Raw genomic sequence first — 24,663 nt, 5'->3', positions numbered from 1 at the left:
CACAGAGCAATATCAGTTTCAGATAACTGTACTTCAGATGTACATTTTTGAACTTCTCATTCCAGTAGGCAGCAGGTAGTTTCTGAAATATTTGACAATAGAAACTGAGGATTTCTCGGTTTCCGCATATCCGTTCAGTAGCAGATGACCTGGAGTATGATACTTTACACAGCTAGATGACACTCTGTCAGGTCACTGCAAGTAAAGTGGCTTTTCATCTCTTAGGGTTTGTTACCTTTCCCGGCTAAAGGACTACTGCTGACAGCAAAGCTTCTTTATCTCTTCAGAGAATTTAAATTATTTGGGATTTTACTTCAGACAAGCCTGGCTTAATTTGATGTCAGTTCTGTTTCCAAGATTTACCAAGTGCCACTTTGCCACCAAAGCTGTAAACATATCAGTAAACATTCATGCAGTCCTTTTCTGTCTGAGAGTACCAGTCTGGGTCCTCAGTGGTTTTGTGCCCCCCACTCTGTTAAGTGGTTCTTTACATTTATGCTCCCCTCTGCTGGTTTCTTCAGTGGTTCGTTTATCAATTTGGGGGCAACTGCCCAGATCCTTAACAAGTTAACAATCAAAACAATTGGTGTGAGAGGTCTGCCCTCAACTACTCTGGGGCATTTCCTGGGATTGCAAGACAAGCATTTGGCTCTAGTCTTAAAATGCATGTGGCAGAGGCCAAAGCTTGATACAGTGTCCTATTTCATAGCCCTGCTCATTGCTTTCCCTTTGAAATACATTTAATTGTCTTTTTCCTGCTGTGCAAACTCAACACAAAAAAAATGGACTTCTTTGCTCTGTCTTTGATGAATCTGACAATTGCCTTATCTTGCTTTTTTCATTTTGCTAGAAGCAAGTTCAATCCAAAAGTTAATTGAAGTTGCAGGGTTTTGCAAATAGTGATTTATTTTAGAAACTATAAAGAATTCTTAAGTCAGAGTTCACCACCAAAACTGAGTCACTGGTTTTAACTTTAAAATATTTTCTAAATTAACACCCATACAAAAAATAAATCTATCTGGGATAGAAATTTTTCTGTGAAAGTTTAACATTCGTCAAGTGTTCTGTGGATCAACTGTTTACTTTTGTATGTAAGCTTTATACACATTTTATTTAGCTGTCAAAAAAATTAACTAGTGTGTATGTTATGACTGAGCTCTCATAACCTACCAGTGCTTCTCATAAAGACAGTATATATATCACTAGATTTTGCAAATGACTCTTTCTTCAAGACTATTTTGAAGCATTAATTAAAACTTTTTTTTTTGCTTGATCAAAGATATGATTTTCTAAAGCATATGGTGTACTAGATACTTGCTATGAAATGTAAAATTTAGGGAATTCAAGTAGCTTATAAAATTAATGAAGCCTGGAATTAAGAAGAAATCTTTATAACTTATCCAAGAAAGTTTAAATGTAATACTTAAAAATATATCATTCTTTATTAAATTTTGTTCTCAACTAGAAATTTGCTTGATTCTTAGTTATTAACTGTACCATATAATATTATCTATGTTAGAATCATGATTTTCTTTTGAATATTGGCTATGCTAAAAGTAATCAGGAATTGCTTTTGATCTATTCCCTTCAATTTTGTTACACATATTACATCAATAAAATTATGTGGCTGTCTTAGTTTGCTAGTGCTGCCTTAACAAAATACCAAGACTGGATGACATAAACACTAGCAATTTGTTTTCTTCCAGTTCTGGAGGCTAAAAATCCAAGTCCAAGGTATTGGCAAGTTTGGTTTCTTCTGATGCCTCTCTCCTCGGCTTGCAGATGGCTATCTTCTTGCTGTGTCCTTACTTGGACACCCCTTAGTGTGTGTGTTGTCTTTGTCCTAATCTCTTCTATGAGCACACTAGTCATGTTGGATTAGGGCTCACTCATATGACCTCATTATATCTTAATTTTGCCTTTAAAGAACCCATCTCCAAATATGGCCACATTCTGAGGGTTGGGAACTCAGAAAGTGAATTTGGCATGGCGGGGAACACAATTCAACTCCTAACAGCAGCATTGCAGAAAGTATTCCAGACTCAAGGCATGTGATAAACTTGCTTTTAAATATTGTGAAGAAAAAGTCACTGGGAGGGGTGTGATATATTGAAAGGAAAAACAAGAATATGTTGGAATATGATTCAGCCTTCTCCTGATTTGTTTCCAGCCCTCTTGATTTGGAGTGGGTAGAAGTAGGGTTGCCAGATAAAACACTGCATGCCTTGTGAATCTGAACTTCAGATAAATGGCAAATCTTTTTTTTTTAGTATAAATATCTCCAAAATAGTATTTATCGCTTCTCTAAAATTCAAGTTTAACGAGGCATCCTGTGTTTTTATTTGCCTGATCTATCAGCCCTACACGTACTGCTCATATCTAATATATATGATGATTTCATTCAGGAAATGGCACCAATTAAGTCCACTAGTAAACAAACAGAAAAATATGAGAAATAGAGCTGTTTTCTTTCAAGTTGATTTTATTTTTAATTTCCTGATTCATCAAACATACTGAGTGCTAACTAAGTATCAGGTATACTCCTAGGGACAGGGCATACACTGGTGACTAGTAGGGCTAATCCTTTCTTCATGGTACTTTTAGTCTAGCAGGAGAGGTGGGCAATGATTAAGAGAAGGAACAACTCCAGTTTGAGAATCATGAGCAAGTAATGATTTCCTTAAATCTTAATGTTACACCATATACAAATTTAATTTCAGGTGTATCATACACCTAAACATTAAAGACAAATTATACAGTTCTGGAAGGCAGCACAAGTTATCTTCAACTTGGGAAAGAAGTACAAAATATTTCTTAGAAAGGACACATGAAACAATAACCATAAAAATTGGCAAGTGCACTAAATCAAAATTTAAAACTTCTGTTTTTAAAAAGACATTAAAATAGCCAGATATAGCAGTGCATGCCTGTAGTCCCCAGTGACTTGGGAGGCTGAAGCTGGAGGATTGCTTGCGCCTAAGAGTTTGAGGCCAGCCTGGGCAACATAATGAGACCCCATTTCATAAAAGGAAAAAATAATTAATAGATAAGTCACAGACTGGGAGGTGATATTTCTGAAATATATATCTGAATCCCAAATATACAAAGAACTCCTACACCTCAATAACAAACAAAAGAAACTAATTTTAAATGAGCAGAAAATCTTAATATGTAATAATAATTTACTTCATTGATTCAAACAGTTTCAATTTAGTGGAGCAAATAGCTTTTGGTTTATTTTGTATAATAAAGGAAGTGAGGAACAATTTTAAACAAGGAGGGGTAGTAAACTTTAGATAATAAAAGCCTGAGTAAGCACCACCTGGTGGCAGAGATTTTGAATTGCAACTTGAATTTGAGTTTTCATTGTTTTTATTTTGGAGATTTGACAAGTTTTGAAGATTTAACCTGCAAAAAGATACTTGTAAACAAAAAGAAACCATAGAAAAATTAGTTTTTTTCATAATAAAGTCCAACAAAAAAACCCAAGGTCTATTTGCTTATTTTGCATTGAAAATGTCTATTAATAATTATGAATCAATAAAGATCATATGATGATAGATAGCCAAATATCTGTTGGGTAGAGTTTTAGTTGACTGTTAATATAATAAATTAATTATAAGTTGATTGCTTGTGTACCAGGTATTCAATCTATAATATTGCATTTAATCTTCCTAAGAAGTCTATTAAGTACAGACACATCCCCATGAAATAGCTCCATGGTTAACATTTTCTCAGTAGAAAAATCACTTTAATTTTAATAACCAAGCCTCAGAGAAAACATTTATCTCTCAATACCATATTTTTGTGAGTCTTTTCCAAAGGTGGAAAAAGAAGTAAAGTCAGTGAGGTAAATGTTTGCAAAGAGAGAGAAGATATTATTTAATTCAAGGAAACTTTAGAAAATAACCCTTGAAACAACTTACAACCTAATCATTTTTTGTTATATCCATACCTATGAATTTTACTGTATTTTCATTAAATGTTGAGAAATTGTTACAGATCTTACAATGCATTCTACTCTTTTTTTTAATTGAAAATATCCCCTTATTAGAGTTTTCATGTAGAACCTCAGATTTTAAGTAGTTTACTGCTGCTAATCTGAAGATGACTCTATAGGACCATTCATATACCGTTCTATGAGCAAAGTTCATGGAGATTACCTGAATTTGCAGGAGTTAGATGTGGAGCCACCCTGCCAGCATGGTTCAACAGGCTGTTTTCTAACCACAAGGAGACAGTCTCCACTTTGTCTGTTATTGTATGCTTCAATCATACAGAGTGTGCCCTGTTTATCCAAGTTCTTGGTTATTAGTTTGGTATGTTACTAGATGAATATGTAATCCAAAATGGAGTTCTGTGGCTAATTAGATTGGGGAAATGCTAAATTACTTTTCAGAGAAAAATCATGATTCTCTAAGATATTGGTAGAAGGATTTTCCAGACTTTTTCTTTTAGATTCGTACAGATAAGGAATGAGTTTGGTTACATAAAACATATAACCTGTATACACCATACTGTGTGTGCATGTGTGTATATATTTGCCTTGTAACATATCTAGCTTAAACAGATATGTTTATTTGTCCCACAAAACAAGGATCCTGGGGCAGGGAAGCCCATGGCCAGGTTTTTTTTCTCTTTCCTTCCCTGCTCAACTGTTTACCCAAGCTGGCAGTCACACTCATGGGTGGCACCTGATGGACACCAGATTCTGCTCCCCTCTGGGCCTGCAACTGAATTCCAGGGAGGAAGGAAAAGGAATTGAAAGAGGCAGCCCCAACACTCCTACCCATATTTCCCTGACCAGAGCAGTATCACCTGACCACCTCACATGACCACCCTGAGCTGCTCAGAGCCTGCGAGTTGGGTTTTATTTTGTTTTGCATTTAAGCCTCTGTTGCAGTGAGTTATGATGTGGTGATAAGCCACAAAGGCTGATTTCTTGCTCACATGACATGTCATCAGCTGTACGCTGCTCAATGTGTCTTCTGTATTTTGGGTTCCAGGCTGAAGGTGCAGCCCTTTTGGGCCATGCCCTTTCCATGATAGAGGAAAAAAAGGAGATAGCAGAATCATGTGATCATTCTTCAAGATACTGCTCAAAAATGGCATCTGACACTTCCCCCCACATTCCATTGGCCAGAGCACATCACATGCTACAGCTGATCTCAATAGTGCAAGGGAATATAATCCTCTAACAAAAAATGGGTTTCAAATACTTAACAATGTAATCTGTGCTATATAACATAAGCAGGCAAGGGAGAACAGGTGAGGGAATGGAAGTCTAGTTAGACACCCATGGCTTCTGCTACAGGACACACACACTAACTTTTTTACTTATTTTCCAGAGCATTTCACAAGATAAGTATTCACATCCTTTGTTAACTGTGGTCTTGAGCCATGTTATTCATTATGTACCTTTAATGAAATAACTACCTATAGAAAAATCTTGTTACAAAGTAACCTTTAATCTGTGTCACTGATGATTAATATAAAATTTCTTCCATAAATTAAAATCCACTATTAAGTCAAGCTGATAAACATGAGTAGAACTCATTTTTAAACCAGAATTTCAGAAAATATTATCATATTTAGTTATTAAAGTTTTTTTTTCTTTTCTTCTGAATCAGGTGCTATCATACCATGCAACATGTTCAAAAGCTGAAGTTGACAAGTTTAAGGTAAGGAAGGAAATAATTGCACTATTAATGCATAAAATTAAGCTTTGCCTGGCCTCCTGACCCTTTGTCACTTGCCTCTATAAAATTAGTCCTGCCCTCTGGGAGTTGAAGGACTAGAACTGGGCAATGTGTTTGGATACTTCCATTTCAAGGGGAAGAGAACTTATATATAACTGAGTAGCACTCTCATGATCTCTTAAATGATTCATTATTTCTTCCCATTTATTAGGTAAGCAGGATGGGGGGGGGGAATCTGTAATACGGTAACAATTAGGACACCTGGTTTTGTCATTGGGTTTATGTCTAATTTACTGTTCATTTGCAATCGTACCAGGCAGCGTTTAGCAAAGGTCAAAACATAGGAGAAACTGATTTTCATCATTTTGAAAGTCTTGGTGTCTTCATTTTTCTATTGATTGATTGATGATTGATTGATTGATTGATTATACCATGAACTAAACCCAGGGGTACTTAACCACCCAACCATATCCCCAGCCCTTTTTTTTTTTCTTTTTAATTTTGAGACAGGGTCTCACTAAGTTGTTCATGGCGCCACTAAGTTGCTGAAGTTGGCTTTGAACCTGCAATCCCCTACCTCAGCCTCACTGGGATTACAGGCATGTATCGCTGTGCCCAGCTGGTGTCTTCATTTTTAACTTTTTGTGGAGGTTTAGAGAATCAGCAGGAAAATCTACCACAGCCATAAGAAAGATCATGTTATGTGCTGTAATATTAACATGTAATATTTCTCGGTGATGGCTTTTCTTCCGACTGTCACATTTACATATAAATGCATGCATTTATCCTTCTGGGAGGGAAAATGGCACAGAGGCCTTTGGGCGCAATAATTGAATCGGATTATTAGAACTGAATTAGATGAACAAAAAAAGGGGATGATAGGAGAATTCCTCAGAAGGGCTGCACAACTACAGCAGGTATATGATAAGCTGCTTGGGATCCATCCAAGGATGTGATTTAATATTGATTAGACAGATGCTTAGGGGAAATACCCACAATGGTACCCCGAGATCGAAAGATGAGATGGTGCCAGCAAGAGGTGACTGCTGACAGCAGAGGAAGGATATGGAGCAACAAAAACCACAGCAGTTGGGGCCCTTGTAAAGCAAACATCCTGCATATTATTTTAGTTTGTTTTCTGTTACTATTAAAAAAAAATACCTGAAATGGTCATTTATCAAGAGTAGAGGTTCATTAGCTCATAGTTCTTGAGGCTGAGAACCCCAAGAGCATGGTACTGGTATCTGCTCAGCCTCTGGGGAGTACCTTCTTGCTGCTTCAAAACAGGGCAGAGGGTATCACATGGCAAACAGAGCAAGCATTCCAGGAAAATCTGCTCTGTGACAAAGCCACCTTTGCAATAAGCCAATAATCTTTTACTAAGTGAATGGATCAATCCATTCATGAAAGAAGAGCTCTCATACCCACTAACCTCCCAAAGCTCCCACTTTCCAACACTGTTCCACTGGGGACAAAATTGGGGAGACACAGTCACACCATAGCACACACTGACTAGAGCGTGAGCTCCGCCGAGGCATAGCTTTTCCTATGTTTGTGTTCCCAGCTCTTTCTCTATTGCCTTCTATATTTCTTGGAATATAGTAACACCGAATAAACGCTTGTTGAGTGGATGAATGAATGAGGCTAAATAAATCCAAAGAGCGTCCGTATTCTAAAACCCAAAATATTTTATTAATGACAAAACAGTCATTAATAAAATATTAGAAACATGGTAATACATGATCATTTCATGCTCTTCATATTTTACTTAAGTTATATAAATTTTATAGATATTTTTATCAAAATATTTAAAGCTTTTTCACTTTAATAACTAATAAACTTTAGTATGCAATATTAGCACATCGCATGGGTATCCATGAATATGTACATAAAATATTTGTACATGAAATTTTATGCTTTTATGATCAGTTAAAAAGTTTAGTTACCTAGAAGCCTTATTTATGAAAACACATAAATTCCTTCTAAAATGCTTACTTAATGTTCTATCATTGTATTTTTGCTATTATTATAATTATTATCATGGCTAAAGAGGTAAGGGACAGACAGGGAGAAAAACAGCAAAGCTCACAATGAACTAAATATGACTTTAAGAGCTACTTAATAGGAGCTGTCCAGAGCCATAGCAGGCCAAAATCCATAGCAGTTAACTTTCTGGAGGTTACTGACCTACATTCAGGCTTAATTCTTTGCTTAGAGTAAGGGAAACTCCATTGTCTTAGAGTTTGCTACACTATTTTATTGTTACTTCACAAACATACTAAAAATATGAAGTATTTAAATTTGAGAACAAAGGGTTATTTCATCTTAAAATTATCAAGATTATTAACTGATTTACTCCAGATTTTATCCTGAAAGATATTAGCTGGTATCTTATTACAATGTAATTGAGATATAGTAGATAATTTTAACCAAATGGCTTTTTCTTTATATATAATGTAAATAAAACATTATCATAATTGGTAGCTGATGTCTATTATAACTGTGGCAATAACATTAAAATGTAGTAAGCTTAAAATAATCTTGCACACAGTGAAAAGCATTTACAAAAATTCCAGGCTGGAGTAAAAGCAATGGCAGTTTTCCCCTCTACAGCTCACCGAGTAACGGTAATGAAATGCTTTGTTTTGGCCAGTATATACAGACAAGCCATATTTACATTCAAATATATCATAACCTTTGCTACCTGCAGTACTGTTTAACAAAGATAGTGATTAACAACAACAACCAAAAAGTGCAGCAATTGGAAATCTGAAATTAGATTTAACAGGAGATTTCATGAGCTAAAGGATGACTGAGTCCCAATGCAATTGATTATGCTTAGCTGGGATCCGTGGTCAGTGATTTACAGATTAAGCCAGAGTTTGAAAAGAAACTGAAATCATCATCTAATGCTCAAAAAGACCTGGAGGTTCATACACACACACATCTGACAGACCTCAGTGGAAGCCCAGGCTGCCCCAGATGTATCATAATGGGATTCGAGTATGAAAACCTTTCTAGAAGTGTCCTAGAACCGTCCAACTGGAATTCTCCTCATCCAAGAATGTCAAAACCTGGGCTTCCATTTCCTGGTTCTTATATATCAAAAAAGAGTCCTATTTGTGGGCTACTTACGAAAAGATCACAGAAACTCCTGGAACTGAACAAACAAGCTATTGTTGATTTTTTTTAAGACTGATTCAGGCTATAATGTTAATAAATTATTCTTTATGGGTTGATTGCCTTGTGCATCTAATGAGGAAACCAGAGTCTGAAGAGTGCTCTTTATCATCATTAACATTTACTGATCTTCCATGAACTTGAAATAAGAAAGTTGTGTACAGAAAATTTGTGCAGATTTTAGTGCCTGTTTATATCTCTTCCACTCTATGGTAACAGGAATAATGTATAAAGACCATATTGACAATTAGATCTCTTTGAAGATGGCTGGTTTAAAGGCTTTTAATAACCTGAAGATGCCAGCTGTGATAACATAAGAAAATGAGTTTAGTACACCAATTATATGCTCCTGTGATTTTATGTACTTTCCTTGGATTCCAATGCGGTGGACAGACCAAACGGTTATCACTATAAACTGCCAGTTTACCAATTAAAACCAACTCATGGACATTCTTGTGTTATATTGCCATCTTCTATCATCCCTTCTTTCAATTCAGAACTGCATGGGTTACAGCTACCATCAGAGATGAACTCCTTTACAGCACTGTAACTACCTCAGTAATTAAATGCCAATAACTTAAGTTGGCTGTTTGGGCTCGGACTACTTGTTACATATTTCAAATTTCAATGTTAATGCCTAGGTCGCAAATTAATACCCTGGTAAAGTATAAAACAAAGTACCAAGAACAGATACTTCTTGTGAAATAAGAACAGCTGCCTCAAAAATTGGATCTTATAGCCTCCTCCTCAGACTGAGTAAAGGGATGTGATTTTCTAATCTTTATTATTATTATTAAATAATCTCCATTTGGGAAGACACTTTTATTCATAAAATATCTCATGCATGTAGTAAGAAGCATCAGGCAACAGGCCTACTAGCCAGTGATGCCAGAGATGTGCCCACATGAGAGCCCCTGCAGGAGCAGGCAGGAGTGGAGCTGCCACAACCCCCTGCTGGGGAACCCTTTCCTCCAGTGGTTGCTCCTCTCTCTAATTGGCACAAAGGTGCCACTTGGGCTAGCCACTGCCCTGGCCACTCTTTGCCAGGTGTGGAAGGGCCACTCCTTGCAGTAGTCCCTTGCAGAGGAGGAATGCGCACTGTAAGAAGCAAGTAACATCATGGCATTTACCCAAGCCCAGGGCATCAGGGAAGGCTGAGAAGGGGAGGTGGAGCCAGGCACCACAGAGGCCTCTGCAGAGGTTCTTCTGATGCCCAGGGTGATCTAGGACTTCAGTGTCTGAGAGGGATCCAGAGCTTTCTCTTGTTTCTCTACAGTCTCAGTTCTCAGTTTATGAAATGCTACCTTCAGAACTCTCAGAAATGGTTTCTAGTTCACCTCAGTTTATTTCTAAGGATGTATCAAAAATTGCTAGGCAGCAGTATGCATGGAATTTGGGTATCACTTTAGATCTAACCTCTTATGTCTTTTTCCTTGTCCCCACCTCTTGAATTTAAGGGGTTGCTTTGACTTTAAATAGTATTTATGCCAAGTTTAATATCCAAGTTTTTTTTTTACCAGCAGGGAAAGTTTATTGAACCTTCACCAGGAAATTGACTGCAGAGGAAACAGCTGCCTCAGCACACTAAAGGGCACCCTCTGCTCCCAAGGCAGGGCCAGCAGGGCCTGCACTGCTCAGGACCACCCATAAATATGAGGCATGCTTTGTGCTCAAATGTCTGATTCTCTATATGAATTGTATCTTAATCAAATGCCACATCAGAAAAAAGATGGTTGTACTTTGTCACTCTTGAGCATTGAAGATGCTGGGGCGGGGGTGGTGTGAGGGAGCCCCGTCTGCAAGCCCAGGCTGGCCTTTCCTGCTGCTGAGCTAAGCGGCTGCGAATGGAGGGCCCTTCAAGGACCCGCCTGACCCAAATACATCCTGGGATGACCCTGACCTCCCCTCAGATCAACTTATACAGCCACCATTTGTCACTTCTCTCCATTTGAAAACAAAGCAGGGACAGCTCTCCAGAAGGTCACTATGAAGGTCTCCTTTCCCTGGAGGAAGAATGGGCCTGGAAGTCTTCCTCTCACCTTTCTCCAGCCCCTTCATTAAAACAGGGGAGTTCCTGCATTCCCCGCATGTCACACTGGGAGGCCCACGGACTGGACCTGAGGCAGCGAAATAAAGAGCTGTTCATTTTGGGTTTCAGAGTGTCAGGAAGCAGAGCAGTGACAAGTCCAAAATGCTCTGAGCCCAGCCATACATAGCACGGCCCAGTGAAGCCCTGATCCCTGAACCGTGAAGGGAACTACAGAGGCCAAAGGCATCGGAACCTTCCAGAACATTGGGGCATTTGGGGCTGATTCACTCTACCTCCTTATTGGTTTCCCTCTGATTCAAGCTGTGTGTAACTAGATGTGAGCAGGTAGCCCCTCACCTCAGTCATAATGCTTGGCATTTCCTCCACCGATGGTTCAGTACACACAGAAGCTACGCCTGCCCGTTCCTTGCCCTCACTTTGAAGCTGCATGCTTTGGATGTAATTGCACAGTCACCACTGATCCTCTCCGCAATGCCCTCAGGTACTGTCCCATCCATTTTGTTTTGGGACCTCCCTCCCTCCTCCCTGCAGACAGTGGTTGCACACTGAACTCCTGACTAGGCTCCCCCTGCCTCCTTCTCTCAACCCTTTCCTAAATCCAGCCCAAACTCTGCTGCCAGATGAACAGTTCCTTTCCATTAATACCTGGTTCTTGCTCACAAAGCTTAGCATCTTCTATAAACCTCTAGAATTCTACTTTGGTTCTTTAATTTGGCATGAGAAGTACCCTGAACTCTGAACTCCAGTTCACTTTTCCAGCCTGTTTCCCACGCTTCCACTTCCCTGCCCTTCACTAGTTCTATTTGATGTTTTCTGCTGCCCCCTGTCCTGTCCTAACTTTGTTCCCATCCTTCTCTTTGTCTTTGCTTATTTAAAGTCCCAACAGCCAGGTGCTGTGGTGTCATCCCAGTCGTCAGAAGGCTGAGGCAAGAAGATTACAAATTCAAGGCCAGCCTGGGCAACTTAGCAAGACCCTGTTTTGAAATAAAAAGGGCTGTGGATGTAGCTCAGTGGTAGAGCAGACCTGGGTTCAGTCTCCAGTATCATTCAAAAAAAAAAAAAAAAGTCGTAACAATGCATAATCCTTCTGACCCTGCGCAATTGCCCCTCTGTCCATGAGCCATCCTATCTGTCTTTTGGGTAAAAGGGATGCTCTCATTTGCCATTCATTCCATCACACCTGCCAGTTTCTACCTTGCAATTCAAATCTTGGTACACCTATCAAATAAAATGGTTAAACTGGGATCATTTTCAGGATAGAATCCTTATCTTATTAATTTTTATGAACTTTTTTCATCCTCAACCTTTATTTGTATCTGACTGCAAGAGAAGTTTCTATCTTGTGACCAAATTCATTTTTATGGCAGAGGAAATTATAATGTGTGGGTAGAATCTGAAGCAGCAATCTATGACAAGAAAAATATCTGAAAATTTTGTCTCAATCTTTGCTTGATGTTGCTTAAAACCCCTTATTTTAGGATCTTGGTTGTCAGTTTCCTGTTTTCTCTGGGCAGCCTAAACAATTCAAAAATAAAGAAGCTGATTTTCTGTGTCTAGGATAATGCTGGCCCTTTGGAGTGCTTTGTAACGACATCATCTTTCTTCCCTGCTGTGGGCAGAGAGGCCTCTTGCCATTAGTTTTTAGTTGATTCAGCAATTTCTTTACTATTAAATAAGATTCACCCATGTATCCTGCTTTTACAACTCTGCTGACTAAATTTTTTTAAAACTATTATTTTCTTGATCCTAAAAAGTCTAATATTTTTACTTGTATTTGTATTCACTATTTTGTATAATTCTATATTCTGTCTCACCTATTTTTGAAATCACATTCTGATTTGGTAGTTCTTCATGTTTCAGATCCATCCAAAATCTTAAAGATGTTCATGAATCATGATTCTATTGGTCCTCAGGCACCACAGAGAGAAACACAAAGCAAGTGGAGAATGACTGACCTAAGGGTTTCCTGCAGTCTCAAGAGATAGAGCTCTCCCTTTATGCAGTCTTTGTAAGACCATGGGTACAATAGTGTAAGAGTGAGCAAATGTGAGGACAAAGCAGCTCCCAGACCTCTTAGTTCATTATAAATTTCTGGGCTTCAAGTTTCCTCATCTGCAAAACAAAGCCATTTCCAGCTATAAAATGCTATAATTTTATGAGCCTATAAAATTTATCTCTAACAGGGAAGGGGGAAATAAAACACAAAGCAACATAAATGTTGACAAAACATCTTGGGTTTTTTTATGATTTCGAATACTCAAAGGTTTGAATTTAAATTCTGTTTAAGAATTTGGGTATCAGGTAGAAGACTTGGCTCAGCTTGACTTAATTATATTTTATAAGTAATTTTCAAAGCCTCTCGTGACTATATTATATAATGTGATAATACCCATGAGGAAGTTAATGATTATGTTGGATAAGACAAGAGTCTTTATCTCAGTATAGAAACTGTACACTAACACTACCTATAAAAAAGCGTTTAGCGGGCTAGGGCTGGGGCTCAGTGATAGAGCGCTTCCCTAGCACCTGTGAGGCACTGGGTTCAATCCTCAGCACCACATAAAAATAAATCAATAAAATAAAGGTTGAAAAAAAAGAATGCTTTAGAAATATTTTAAAAAGCATTTAGTAATACAATGTACATAAAAATAAAAAAGTCTTCACATCATTATTCAACTTGAGCCTCTCAACTCTTGCAGTTTTAGCATATTTCCATTGTACAGATGAGGCAAGAGACAGAGGACCAGGAAGAAAACGGACCCATCTGCTTCAATTTTTCCTCTGCAGTATTTTGACCTTGTAAACAACACTGCTGTTCAAGTGGCTGAGTAGGAAAATGGATGCAGTGTCATGGAAATTTATCCTTAAGTCATTTGTTGTGATTCAGCAATTATTCTTGGAAACTTCATGGTATTTTGACAGTTTGGGTTTCAAACAAGCATGAATGGTGATGATGACTGACAAAGAATTTTTGGTTGAACTTAACATAGACATTTAAAAAGACTGTTCATAGTTCTCTGTGTGCAATTAATGGAATGCTGTTTTATTAGGAACTTCTCTGGGGTGGTGTCATCTATGTGACTCTTGCACTGGGGTTTCAGGGTGCTTAGAAACTCAAGGACATTGGAAACAGCAAGCATTATGGGGACATTGTATCATTCTTAGCAAGAAGCTGTATGATCCATTATTCTGACATGCCGCCTGTCTTCCTTAGTCCGATTGGCTATCTAGCTCTATAGAAATCTCACAACATCTGGAAAGCTCAAAAAAAAAAAAAAAAAAAAAAAGGCAGTCACATTTTATTATCCTGCTCTCTCCAGGCCTGCCAAGTACCTTCAGAAAGATAACAAGGATATGAGATTGTGAACATCAGTTTAATGATAAAGCACTTGTCAGGAGATAAAGTCTTATGTTTAAGGCGTAAGAACTTATGAATTGGCCACTGTTTAAGGGAAGATATGAAGACTGTGGGACTGGCTTTATATTTGTTTAACATTTTCTATAGAGATACTTGGTATTAGAAATATCATGCATGGTGCTCTATCTGAGAGGTGATGATTTTAACATAAGGAAAAAATTTTGTAAAAATTGAAGTTGTTATTCTGAATTAACCCCTGACACGTCTCAACTTCATGTGTGACTGTGTGCATGTGTCTGTGTACCCACCCACTTGCTTCAGCTTAAAGGGTTTGTGATTCAGAGTTTCAATTCTGGCTTTAGGAAGTGCCTCTTGGCAATTTATTGTCTCCAAAGAGATAAGCAGATGGAAAACCTGTGAAAAAATAGTGTCTGAGATGAAACACTTTGGCCACTGGGTGCCATCCTTGCTCCACGAAAGAATTTCCTGAGCCATGTTTTTTAAAGAAAATGGTTAAAATCCCAAAAGATAGTAATTTAAAAGTAATTTCAAGATATAATAATGTTTGTGTGTGTGCATGACCTGGAATACGTTATGACACAGGCAGCTTATTCATTTGCCCAGGTGCAAGGTGGAGGGGACTGAGAGACTGTCCCCTTTGGTCTAACTATATGAACAAAGCCAGGGTGAGGCCCTCCTGCTTGCTATACCCCAGCGAGGCAGCCTGTGGTGGCAGGAGAGGCAGCATGCAGGGGCTGGGGATTGATGACTGGTGCTGTAGGTGTCTGGAGGTCAGCGGGTGAGATGCCCCATTCATTGTTTTATTGTTATGTGTAATTGCAGCATGCCTGCATGGCGGAGCTTGAGCCTAGCTGTCCGTGTGGCTGTACTCTAACCCTTCAATTGCATTCCTGTCATGGCCAGAGCTGGTGGAGCTATTATGCACTCCTGCCCTTCCAGAATACTGCATGTTGATGCAGTAGTAATCCTGGGGTGCTCTTTGCTGCTTTATAAACAATTCATGGATTTTATTTTATTTTTATTTTTTTAATTTATTTATTTATTTATTTATTTTTTATTGGTTGTTCACAACATTACAAAGCTCTTGACATATCATATTTCATACATTAGATTGAAGTGGGTTATGAACTCCCAATTTTACCCCAAAATTTACAAAGCACCACCTTACCAGGTGTCAGAACATCCAGAGTCAATGACAATTATCTCTGCAGGATTTTGCTGTCTTTGAATTTGAGACTCATGTACATAAAACTAAGGAATAAAACTCACCATTATGAAGAAGAATAGCCACAAAGACTATTCTAAGACTGTCATGTAACCCAGGCTGATGTTTCCATCCAGGGTCCCCAACATTTGGTTGGAACTAAAAGGAGTTAGGTAGTGAACAATTAAGAATTTTAATTAAAAATTGAAAATCTGTTGGGCTGGGGATGTGGCTCAAGCGGTAAAGTGCTCGCCTGGCATGTGCGGGGTGCTGGGTTCGATCCTCAGCACCACATAAAAAAAATAAAATAAAATAAAATAAAGATGTTGTGTCCACCGAAAACTGAAAAATAAATATTAAAAAATTCTCTCTCTCTCTCTCTCTCTCTCTCTCTCTCTCTCTCTCACTCTCTTAAAAAAAGAATTGAAAATCTGTTGTGTCCACCGAAAACTGAAAAATAAATATTAAAAAATTCTCTCTTCTCTCTCTCTCTCTCCTCTATCTCTCTCTCTCACTCTCTTAAAAAAAGAATTGAAAATCTGTAATTGTCTCACTATAACATTCTAGAAGCCTTTCTATAAGACCACATTATAGAAGGAATCTACGCTTAAAAACAGATTTTACCTTACAACCTGAAGTGGAGACCACAGCAGCTGGCCTCATAGTTGACCCTAGAAGCTGTCCCAGAGTGGCATGCCCTGGTACTCTGAACAGCTCTGTGTAATCCAATCCACACCCCTATGAAAGGGGGCAGGATGAGAAGGGCTCGTGAGAACTTACAGACTCAGGCTTTTCTCAGCCTATCCAGGGATAAGGAGCTTAAATACCATTCTGTAGCCAAGTATCTGCAGGTGGATGGACTTTAAAATACATTTCCTGGGCTTACTTAGGATAACATGGTACCAATCATTCTACGCTTTCAAATATTGTTATTTAGTAAGAGTGGTGCTATTATAGCTGCAGTGTCCTTGTTGATTCTCAAGTGCTTCTATAGCTCTCATTTCAGTAAATGTCAACAGTGAGTTGCTGAAGGAGGTATCGGAAGCTGTATCCCACTTACATATCAGGCGATGGGGAGGCCACGGTTTCTGTTGTGGGACTTTTTTGCAAGGAGGCACATATTGCCCAAGTCCTTTTTATTTTTTTATTTTGAGACAGTGTATCACTAAGTTGCTGAAAGACATGTTAAATTGAGGAGGCTGGGCTGGACCTTAAGATCCTCCTGCCTCAGCCTCCCAAGTCTCTGGGATTATAGGCGTGTGCCACCACACTCAGCACTGGGACACTTTTCCTGGACTCTCCTCCATAGTATATGCTCATTCCATTCTGTGTGAGGGTCACCTGGCAAACAAACATTTAATGAATACTTCATCACCTGCCAGGTCTGTTTTATCTTTCTTATTTTACATGACAAAACTGAGGCACAGAGAGAAATGTCCACAAATTTAAAAATTGAGATATGAGTGGGCACACTGAACTTGTAATATTCCCTTTTGAAATGACCTGAAATTCTTTGTGTGGAAGCTTCTGGCCTTGGTTTGACCCTGTTAACCTCAATCTGATTATGAGCCCTTCTGTAATTTGGGGGACTTTGATCCTTAATAGACGAATGCAGATTTCAACAGACTCTACTGTGTGTGTGTGTGTGTGTGTGTGTGTGTGTGTGTGTGTGTTAAAGCTCCATAGTTTATAAAGTAATCCAGCCCCACTGTTGGAGCAGGTGTATTTCTTCAGCCATTAGCATCCTGCAATATCAACTTCAAGGCCTAGGTTTGAGGAATCTAACAATTTTTCCCTCCAAAGGGTAAATCCCAAACAATTCTTGTGTTGACTGAAGCCTCTCTTCTTGCTACTAGGTTAATTTTCTAACATTATATTATCATTCACCTCTGGCCTTTCTGGAGACAGAAAGGAGTTCTGTGAAAACCCAGATCTGTGATAGTTTCTGCAAGAACAGGTGGCCAACCTCACCGCTGGGCTCAACTTTGTCAAACAACTCTGTGAAACACTGAAGCAGCTTGGGAGGATACTTTGTACTCTTCCCCTCACCATTAACAGAAAAGACTCAGAATTCAGAGAAAAAGAAGTGGGGGTGGGAGGCTTTCTATGACTATGTTGCTCCAACATAGTCACAGGAACTGTGTTCTCTTTAAATCCGTGGAGAAATTTGTATTTCTGCTTAAAATATCTTTCAAATCATCAGTGACCTCCTTGAAAACAGCTTTACTCTGATTCTCTGAGAAGCCAAGTTCAAGAGAAAGGCTGATAATTTGGAAACACCCTTGGAAAACCAAGGATCCATGTCACCTGGTGTTAGGAATGTCCCTATCTGGATGCACTGGGGTTGAGACTCTCTCCCCACATGAGCTGTTTCTCTCAGTGTGTGATAAGTTTTCTTATGAAAAGCTAGGGTGAAGTAGGGTGCCAGGCCCCAGATATAAAGTCTCCTTTGTCCATATAGTACACACAAGCTTGAAGTCTTCCCCAAACGGTTAAATATCAGAGGACAGTGTGTACCAAAAGGAAAAGCTACCCCATGGAATGTTCTCCTGCAAAACTAGCTGCTGCATTGAGAACCATCTGACCATTCCTGGGCAGACTGCTGTGACTACACCCAGGGGTCTCCTTGGACCAAGGCACAGAACCTTTCATTGCCATATTGAGTCCCCAGGGGGGTTACTTCAGAATAGCTTTCTTTACAAGAGGAAAATGTGGTCCCAGTCAGGGCCTAACTTTCTGATCTTTTAGCAATACCCTTCTACAAAGGAGTGATTCCCAAGTTTCAGTTTAGAGAATCTCAGGGACATCTTCTGATTGGCTCAGCTTGGTTCACATGTCTATCCCTGGACTGATCAACTATGAGGAAGGATTTGCTCATAAAAGAATATGTCAGATTCTGGGTGGAACACAGGTGGTTAGAGTGGAGGAAGAACCAATTCTGGGAAGGAGAGAGGTACCAGGCAGAGAGCATCATTGTCATCCTCTGAATAGCTTTCAAATGGTGACTTTCAGTCCCCATCAACCCTCTCCATGCCCTCTTTTATGGCCAGAAGATATTTCCTGAGGCACAGATGAATGCTAACAGGGGCCCCTTCATAACATATAGGCACTGGGAAGCACCTAAGAGTGATCTATCTGCTGAGATGGTTTCCCAAGCAATGTTGGCAAGATCATATTATTGAGTAAATGTTCTATTATGTCCTTAAAGCATTTCTGTTTCCACAGATAACTGCACTGATGACCACTCTAATTTACCTTGCAAACTCTCCCAAATATTATAAGGCAAATATATATAATTTCCCTGGGTGTGCCAGAAATCCCCCTTCAACTGGATAAACCAGTAACCTATAGATTCCTTCTGGGTAGTCATTTCTTCATTAATTAATTGGGACCTCCTGAAGAATTAATAGGCCAAACCTCCCTACATCCAATATTTGAAACTCATAGTAAAATAGCTCAATTTCTAATCTACTTCCTAGCCTCATTAGAATTCAATTAGCAAAGGACATTCTTTCCTAGAAGCTCTTTGGCAGATTTGTGTGTGAATAGTTAACCTGGTGTTAGCAAAAGCAGTTACTTGTATCCAAATATCTCTCTGGCTGCAAAGATGAATCCCAAAGCTGTTTAGACAGGATTGTGCTTATTTCTCCACCAGAATGCAGATATTTTAAGTAGATAGAATGAGATAAACTTCAGGCAGTGCTTCCCCTGATGCTGACCACATCCTGTGGCTGCCAGGATTTGGGACTTGAAGATCAGCAGAGGTCAGGGGAGAAAGGTGAACGAGGGGATGCTACAGATGAGGAGATGAAGAAAAAGTTTAAAAGTCTTCCTTGACATTGTTGAAAATTATTTCCTAAATAAACAAATTTGGACTTTAAAATGTATAAACAAATATTCTACAAAAGATATGTAGAAACATCCATACATCTCTTGAACAGGAGGAACTACTCATCAGACCATGAAAAGCAGGGTATTTGAGGGTAAGAAAACCTTGAGTTGGGTTTTTTTGTAGGGTTTTTTTCCTTCTTCTTCTCCCCTGCAGTATTCCCTTACCTGTTCTTTAGATGCCTGAATGTAGACACAGGGAGATTTATTTTTCTTCTAACAGGGTATGTTATAGTTGTCACTCAGCCTTGAAATAGTTTTCCTCTCCAGTGGAACATCAGGCCAGTGATATATTTGCGTTGCTATTCCCGCCTGTCACTTTTCTGCCAGCCCTACTGCGTCAGCCTTGCACAGAAAGCCCAATCAGCCAATGGCAGGCTTTTAAGCTGCTGCATTTATGGGACTTCTTTTCAAAATAATCACAGTCACCCAGCAACAGGAAAAAGTATTTCATTGGCTCTCTAGCTGTCAAATGGAGAGAAGAATGATCCAGAGGCAGATGGGCCTCAGCTGGGTGGATAAAGATGAGGCATGGGACAGGGCAGATGTTTGGACATAGGAACCTCTCAATGGCAAATTTTATAAATGTTGTATAAAGCATCATGTTTTTGTTCCCTCCCCAACAAAAATCAAATATAAAAGATTTTCTCCATATCAGTGTAGGTGATTTTAATCTGCAGTGCTGCAAGTTGCATAAAAGCGAGAGGCTGGTCCTTGCTTTTGTCTGCCTTATCAAAGGAAGCACTGGTGAGTGTGGGGACTCAGTGGGACGTACATTAGAGCTTTTAGGTAAGGAAACCTGAAATCACTATTCAAGACATGCCATGTATAGTGGGCTTTCTAAATGCAAAGTAAATCCTCGAAGTTACTTAATCAATATCTAATCTTGTGAATTTTCTTGCCCTTAAAAAGTTCTTCATTCTGCTTAACTCCTAAGGCTGATCGTTCCCCCAAGGAACCAGTCCAGGTTGCCTGAGCTTTGAATGACAGGTTCCAGTGCCACTCCATTCACTCTAATTTCTCCTGCATGTGGTCCTGTGCAATCCAGGGAGGAAAACAGTTTCCTTTTTTATGTTTTTGCTCTTTTGTTGTTACTAGAGCAGAGAAAATGAATATCGACTAGATGCACATGTGACTCAACACAATTAGGAAATACTCTGCAAAGAGAGAGCTGTGAAAAAGACCAGGCAAGCATGGACTCATCCCCTGATAGAACCAGTCCTTCTGAAGTCCCAGCCTCTTGTCCCTTTGAGCTACATGATTAAAGTACATCCTCTCTCCATAATGAAAAATAGTTAAACTCTGGATACTTCAAAGCCAGGAGCCCATTCATAGCTTGTCATCAGTCAAGAGCTTGAGTCTAATGCAGAGCAAACACATTGGATCATAAGAGTCCAAACTCTTCACTGCTGATCCACCTGGGCATCTGCTACTTACTGGCTTTGAATAGTAAAATAGAGGGAAGGTACTGTCTGCTATTCCAGAGAGTTAGTCAGATTGGAAATTAACCATAATTAATAGTAATTATAATTAACAATGAGCAACATACTGTGGCTCCAATACTATTACACAAATGTTAATTCTCTAGAGTCACATTAAACAATTAGTATGAGAATCATATTTCTGCATATCTCTAGTGGGTAAAAATAATGATACGACAAATTTGCCTTAGATAGCTTCTAAGCTATTTGAAAACTGCTATATCTCCAGTACCTAATAAAATGCCTAAAGCATAGTAGGTGTTCAGAAAATATTTGCTGAATAAGTGAAGCACAAAACTGATGACTAGATTAATGAATCAATAAATGGCCAAATACCCTGTGATTCTAAGTTCTACAGATGATAAGCTTTGGAAGGTTGTGAGACTTAAATCTTCATTCACATATCTGAGCATATGCTTCTAATGGAAATTAAACTCAGGAGTCCTGAGTTGTAATTTTATTTCTTCCAGCTCTATGAGATAAATTTTATGATTACATCTGATTTTATGGATGAGGAGGTTGAAGCCTAAAGAGGAAAAGTAAGTCTCTTAAGGTCACGAGGTTAATAGGCACAATCTAAGATTTGAACCCAAAGCTCATGTGGTTACCCTTACTAGAGTCTGTCCTCATGCCTATGCATTTTTAAAATACTAAAATATGGACCCAGGGAGCAGGACATGCTGCATTTCTCCACATCATTAGCACTTCTTTTTTCATATCTCACAGTAAGACAATGAAGGGAAATTCAGATACTATTTTGGAGAAGACACAAAATAAGCTAAGAGTGAAGCAGCAGGTAGGATGATAACCCTGCAAAATTCTGATCTCTGAACAGGTCACTGAGCTTAGGTTGGAAACTAGCATCTTGTTTCTCATGGTGGGCTTTGCAGAGGTGAACAGCTCATCCATCCTGTTGGCCATTTCCTTTTTAGACATGGGTTCAGGTCCCAGCAATGTCTCATACTTTCCATGTGACTGTGGGCAGTGCCTTAACCCTTTTGAGCCTCCACAGTAATTAAAGTGAGTTAAGATGAACTACTTCCAGGGGTTGTGGGATGATTAAAAGACAGCACGATTTGGAAAGATTTTGAATTTGTCCTCGCACATTGTATTTGCTCAATAAATATTAAATGTCCCTTTTTATTCTCCTCTATTTTTAAATGAAAAAGGTGACTAATTTGTTCAGCAGAATGTAAAACAAGTCTATGATATTATCCAGTTTTTCTCTCTGGTCTTGCTTAATCATAAATGTTGGTTAACAAGAGGAAATGTTTTTTCCATTCCAGTAAAACCCTAGCAATCTCAGACATAAGGCATACATTCAGAACTTAGAAGTGTGCATTAGACAAGACTTTCAAGACTCCAGCTCTCAGGTTTCTGCCCCAGCTTCCATTTTTCCCAGGAAAACAACACTAATGACGAACATTGCAGGGCCTTCCAGCACCTCCTAGCTCAATGGGAGACAGGCTATACTAAATCACAGAGAAAGTCTTGGAAGGTTTACCTATAGCAGAGGCTGTTCGTCATTTTTTGTGAGGAAGAGCAATTCCTCACATAAAGTCAATATATTAACAGGGGTGAGTTTTCTACAAAAGTTCTGGGTGGAGCAGACCTTTCCCTTCTCACTAAATATAGCAACAGTCAAGGGGGAGGAAGCACAGTAGGTAGTGAACCCATGGAAACAGCAAATCAGCACATCAGCTATTATGTCAAGTTCAGCTGGTAAATCCAGATTTGACTCCAGAGAAAACTTCTTTCTCTGACACATCAGAGCTTTGAAGCTGAATATTTTTATTTTGTTCAATTTCTGGGACTTCATGCCATTATGGGCAGTGCCTCAAATGGTAGTTTTTAACTTTACCCAGTTTTTGTTGTTGTTGTTTGTTTGTTTGCTTTTAGCATGAGGCAGGGCAGTGCTGGGAATCAAACTCAAGGCCTTGTGCATGTTTGGCAAGTGCTCAACTGCTGAGCTACATTCCCAGCCCTACCCAGTCACTTTTTATTATACCAGCTAACAACAGCCCATCTGCTAATAGATTCTATAGTTGTACCAGAGAACAGTGGTCTGAACACATACTGGCCCAGGGCACAGTCCACATGTGGTCAAGGGAAAGGCCAGAGAGTACTATCTAAAGGCTTCTGCCTGTGGCCATGTTCTGTAATCAAAAATGCTGCAGGACTTTCAGATATAGGCACTGATACTCTTTTCAGAAAGGGCCTTTAATCATTATGCTCATTATTAAATAATAGTTGCAATAAAGTCTTGTCTCAGGAATTTCCAGAGAGCAAGTCACTTTAATTACAGTAAGGCATATTTCAGAACTGCTCCATTTTTATTGTCAGTATTTCTGCCCTGAAAAGAAAATGTGTTGCTGTTTTGAGTTGTAAATTGCCTCGAAGAAGAAGAACTCCTAAAGATTCATATTGCCTTAGAATATCAGGAGTCACTCAGAGAGCAGGTCTTTACCTCCAACCAGGGATCTCTGAAAGGAGATGGAAATAAAACCAAACTGACAATGATATTGAGCTCGAGTGTGTGCAGGAATTAACGATGTACTAACTATCTAACTGCCTAAAATAAAATCGGGTAGTCAGTGATTTGTATTTTACTGAGCAGAGGTGGCAAGGTTTCTTATGTGCTGCTGAGATTATGTACTGTTGTAAATGAAACCTAACCTTCAATTCTCAGGGTCTAAGAAGGGAGCTCCTAGCCTGCATCTTCCCTTCTGCCTTGGATATTACCTGAATCTCTCTGACTTTTCCAATGGCCTCATTTTTCCATTTATTGGTAATGTATATTCATGAGTAGCTTCTAAGTCTCAGTAAACTAGTGTTCATACTTCCTGCCAATAACCAAGGGCCTCAGAAGTTATTCAAGTTAGGTATAATGAAAATAATAAGAACTATAATGATGGCTGTTATCTATTGAGCACTTAACTGTAGGTCAGAGACCTCACATGTGTTATCACATGTAACCATCAAAATAACTTTCTGAGATTAGTGGTTTGGGCTTTCTTGGCCTGATAGGGAACTACATACAGCTCACAGAGGTAAAATAACTTGCTCAAGTGAACATCAACATAGGGTTTGGAGTGGCTATCTAAAAATGCTCTTTGCAGTGTGCCCTGTTGGTAAACATAGAGTACAAATTGTTCTACCAATTAAGGGAAATGACAATAAAAATGGAGGGCAGAGCAATGGGGGGGGGCATATTTAAAACTTCATGTATGAATTATTTCAGTATGTTTTAGTCTTCTATCTCTAAATATAAATATTTTATAGCACTTTTCTCTTCACTAAAGAATATTTGGCATTATGTAATGATAATCCTTATTTGTAAAAATGATTTGTGGGGCTTAAAACAGCAGATAAGTGAATATGTACATCCTCATTTTTATTTATATGGTTACAGGTATACACACATGTGCCAGTTTGTGTGTTGTGCAAAATATACTGTGATATCTTTATCACAGGAAGATGGATCTCCAGATCCATCTCTCTGGCACACTAACTCCTAGTTGTTTGGGAAACAGGGACGTAGGAGTTGCCTGATTTGGCCACATTCCTTTAATCAGCCCCTTGATGACACTTTTATTGTTGAAGCAGCTAGTTTAAGTAAGGACCACTGTCCGTAGCCATGGAAAATAACAAATCTTCTTAACTACCTTCTTAATCCCACAACCACCACCCAGAAAGAGCAGTATAATTTTTGGAAAACACAATCTGACTGTAATCTGAATCTAATGTTTGGAGACCTCTGGAAATGAAGTATTAAAAAGATT

The 24,663-nt window shown here is 38.9% G+C and overlaps 1 protein-coding gene across 2 annotated transcripts in view; it reads left to right on the top strand.

Annotated features, from left to right (window-relative positions):
* Pde11a (phosphodiesterase 11A) overlaps positions 1-24,663 on the top strand; it is a 381,907-nt gene that overhangs the window by 241,867 nt on the left and 115,377 nt on the right. For both annotated transcript variants that reach the window (XM_005324647.4, XM_078017653.1), the window contains exon 10: positions 5,631-5,681. In XM_005324647.4, coding sequence (XP_005324704.2) covers positions 5,631-5,681 — 51 coding nt within the window. The remainder of the gene's footprint in view (positions 1-5,630; positions 5,682-24,663) is intronic.

The sequence above is a fragment of the Ictidomys tridecemlineatus genome, chromosome 7 (genome assembly GCF_052094955.1).
Source record: "Ictidomys tridecemlineatus isolate mIctTri1 chromosome 7, mIctTri1.hap1, whole genome shotgun sequence".
In the NCBI taxonomy this organism is placed as follows: Eukaryota; Metazoa; Chordata; class Mammalia; order Rodentia; family Sciuridae; genus Ictidomys; species Ictidomys tridecemlineatus.
The sequence above is the reverse complement of the archived record's forward strand: the minus strand, read 5'-3'. Positions and strand labels throughout refer to the sequence as shown.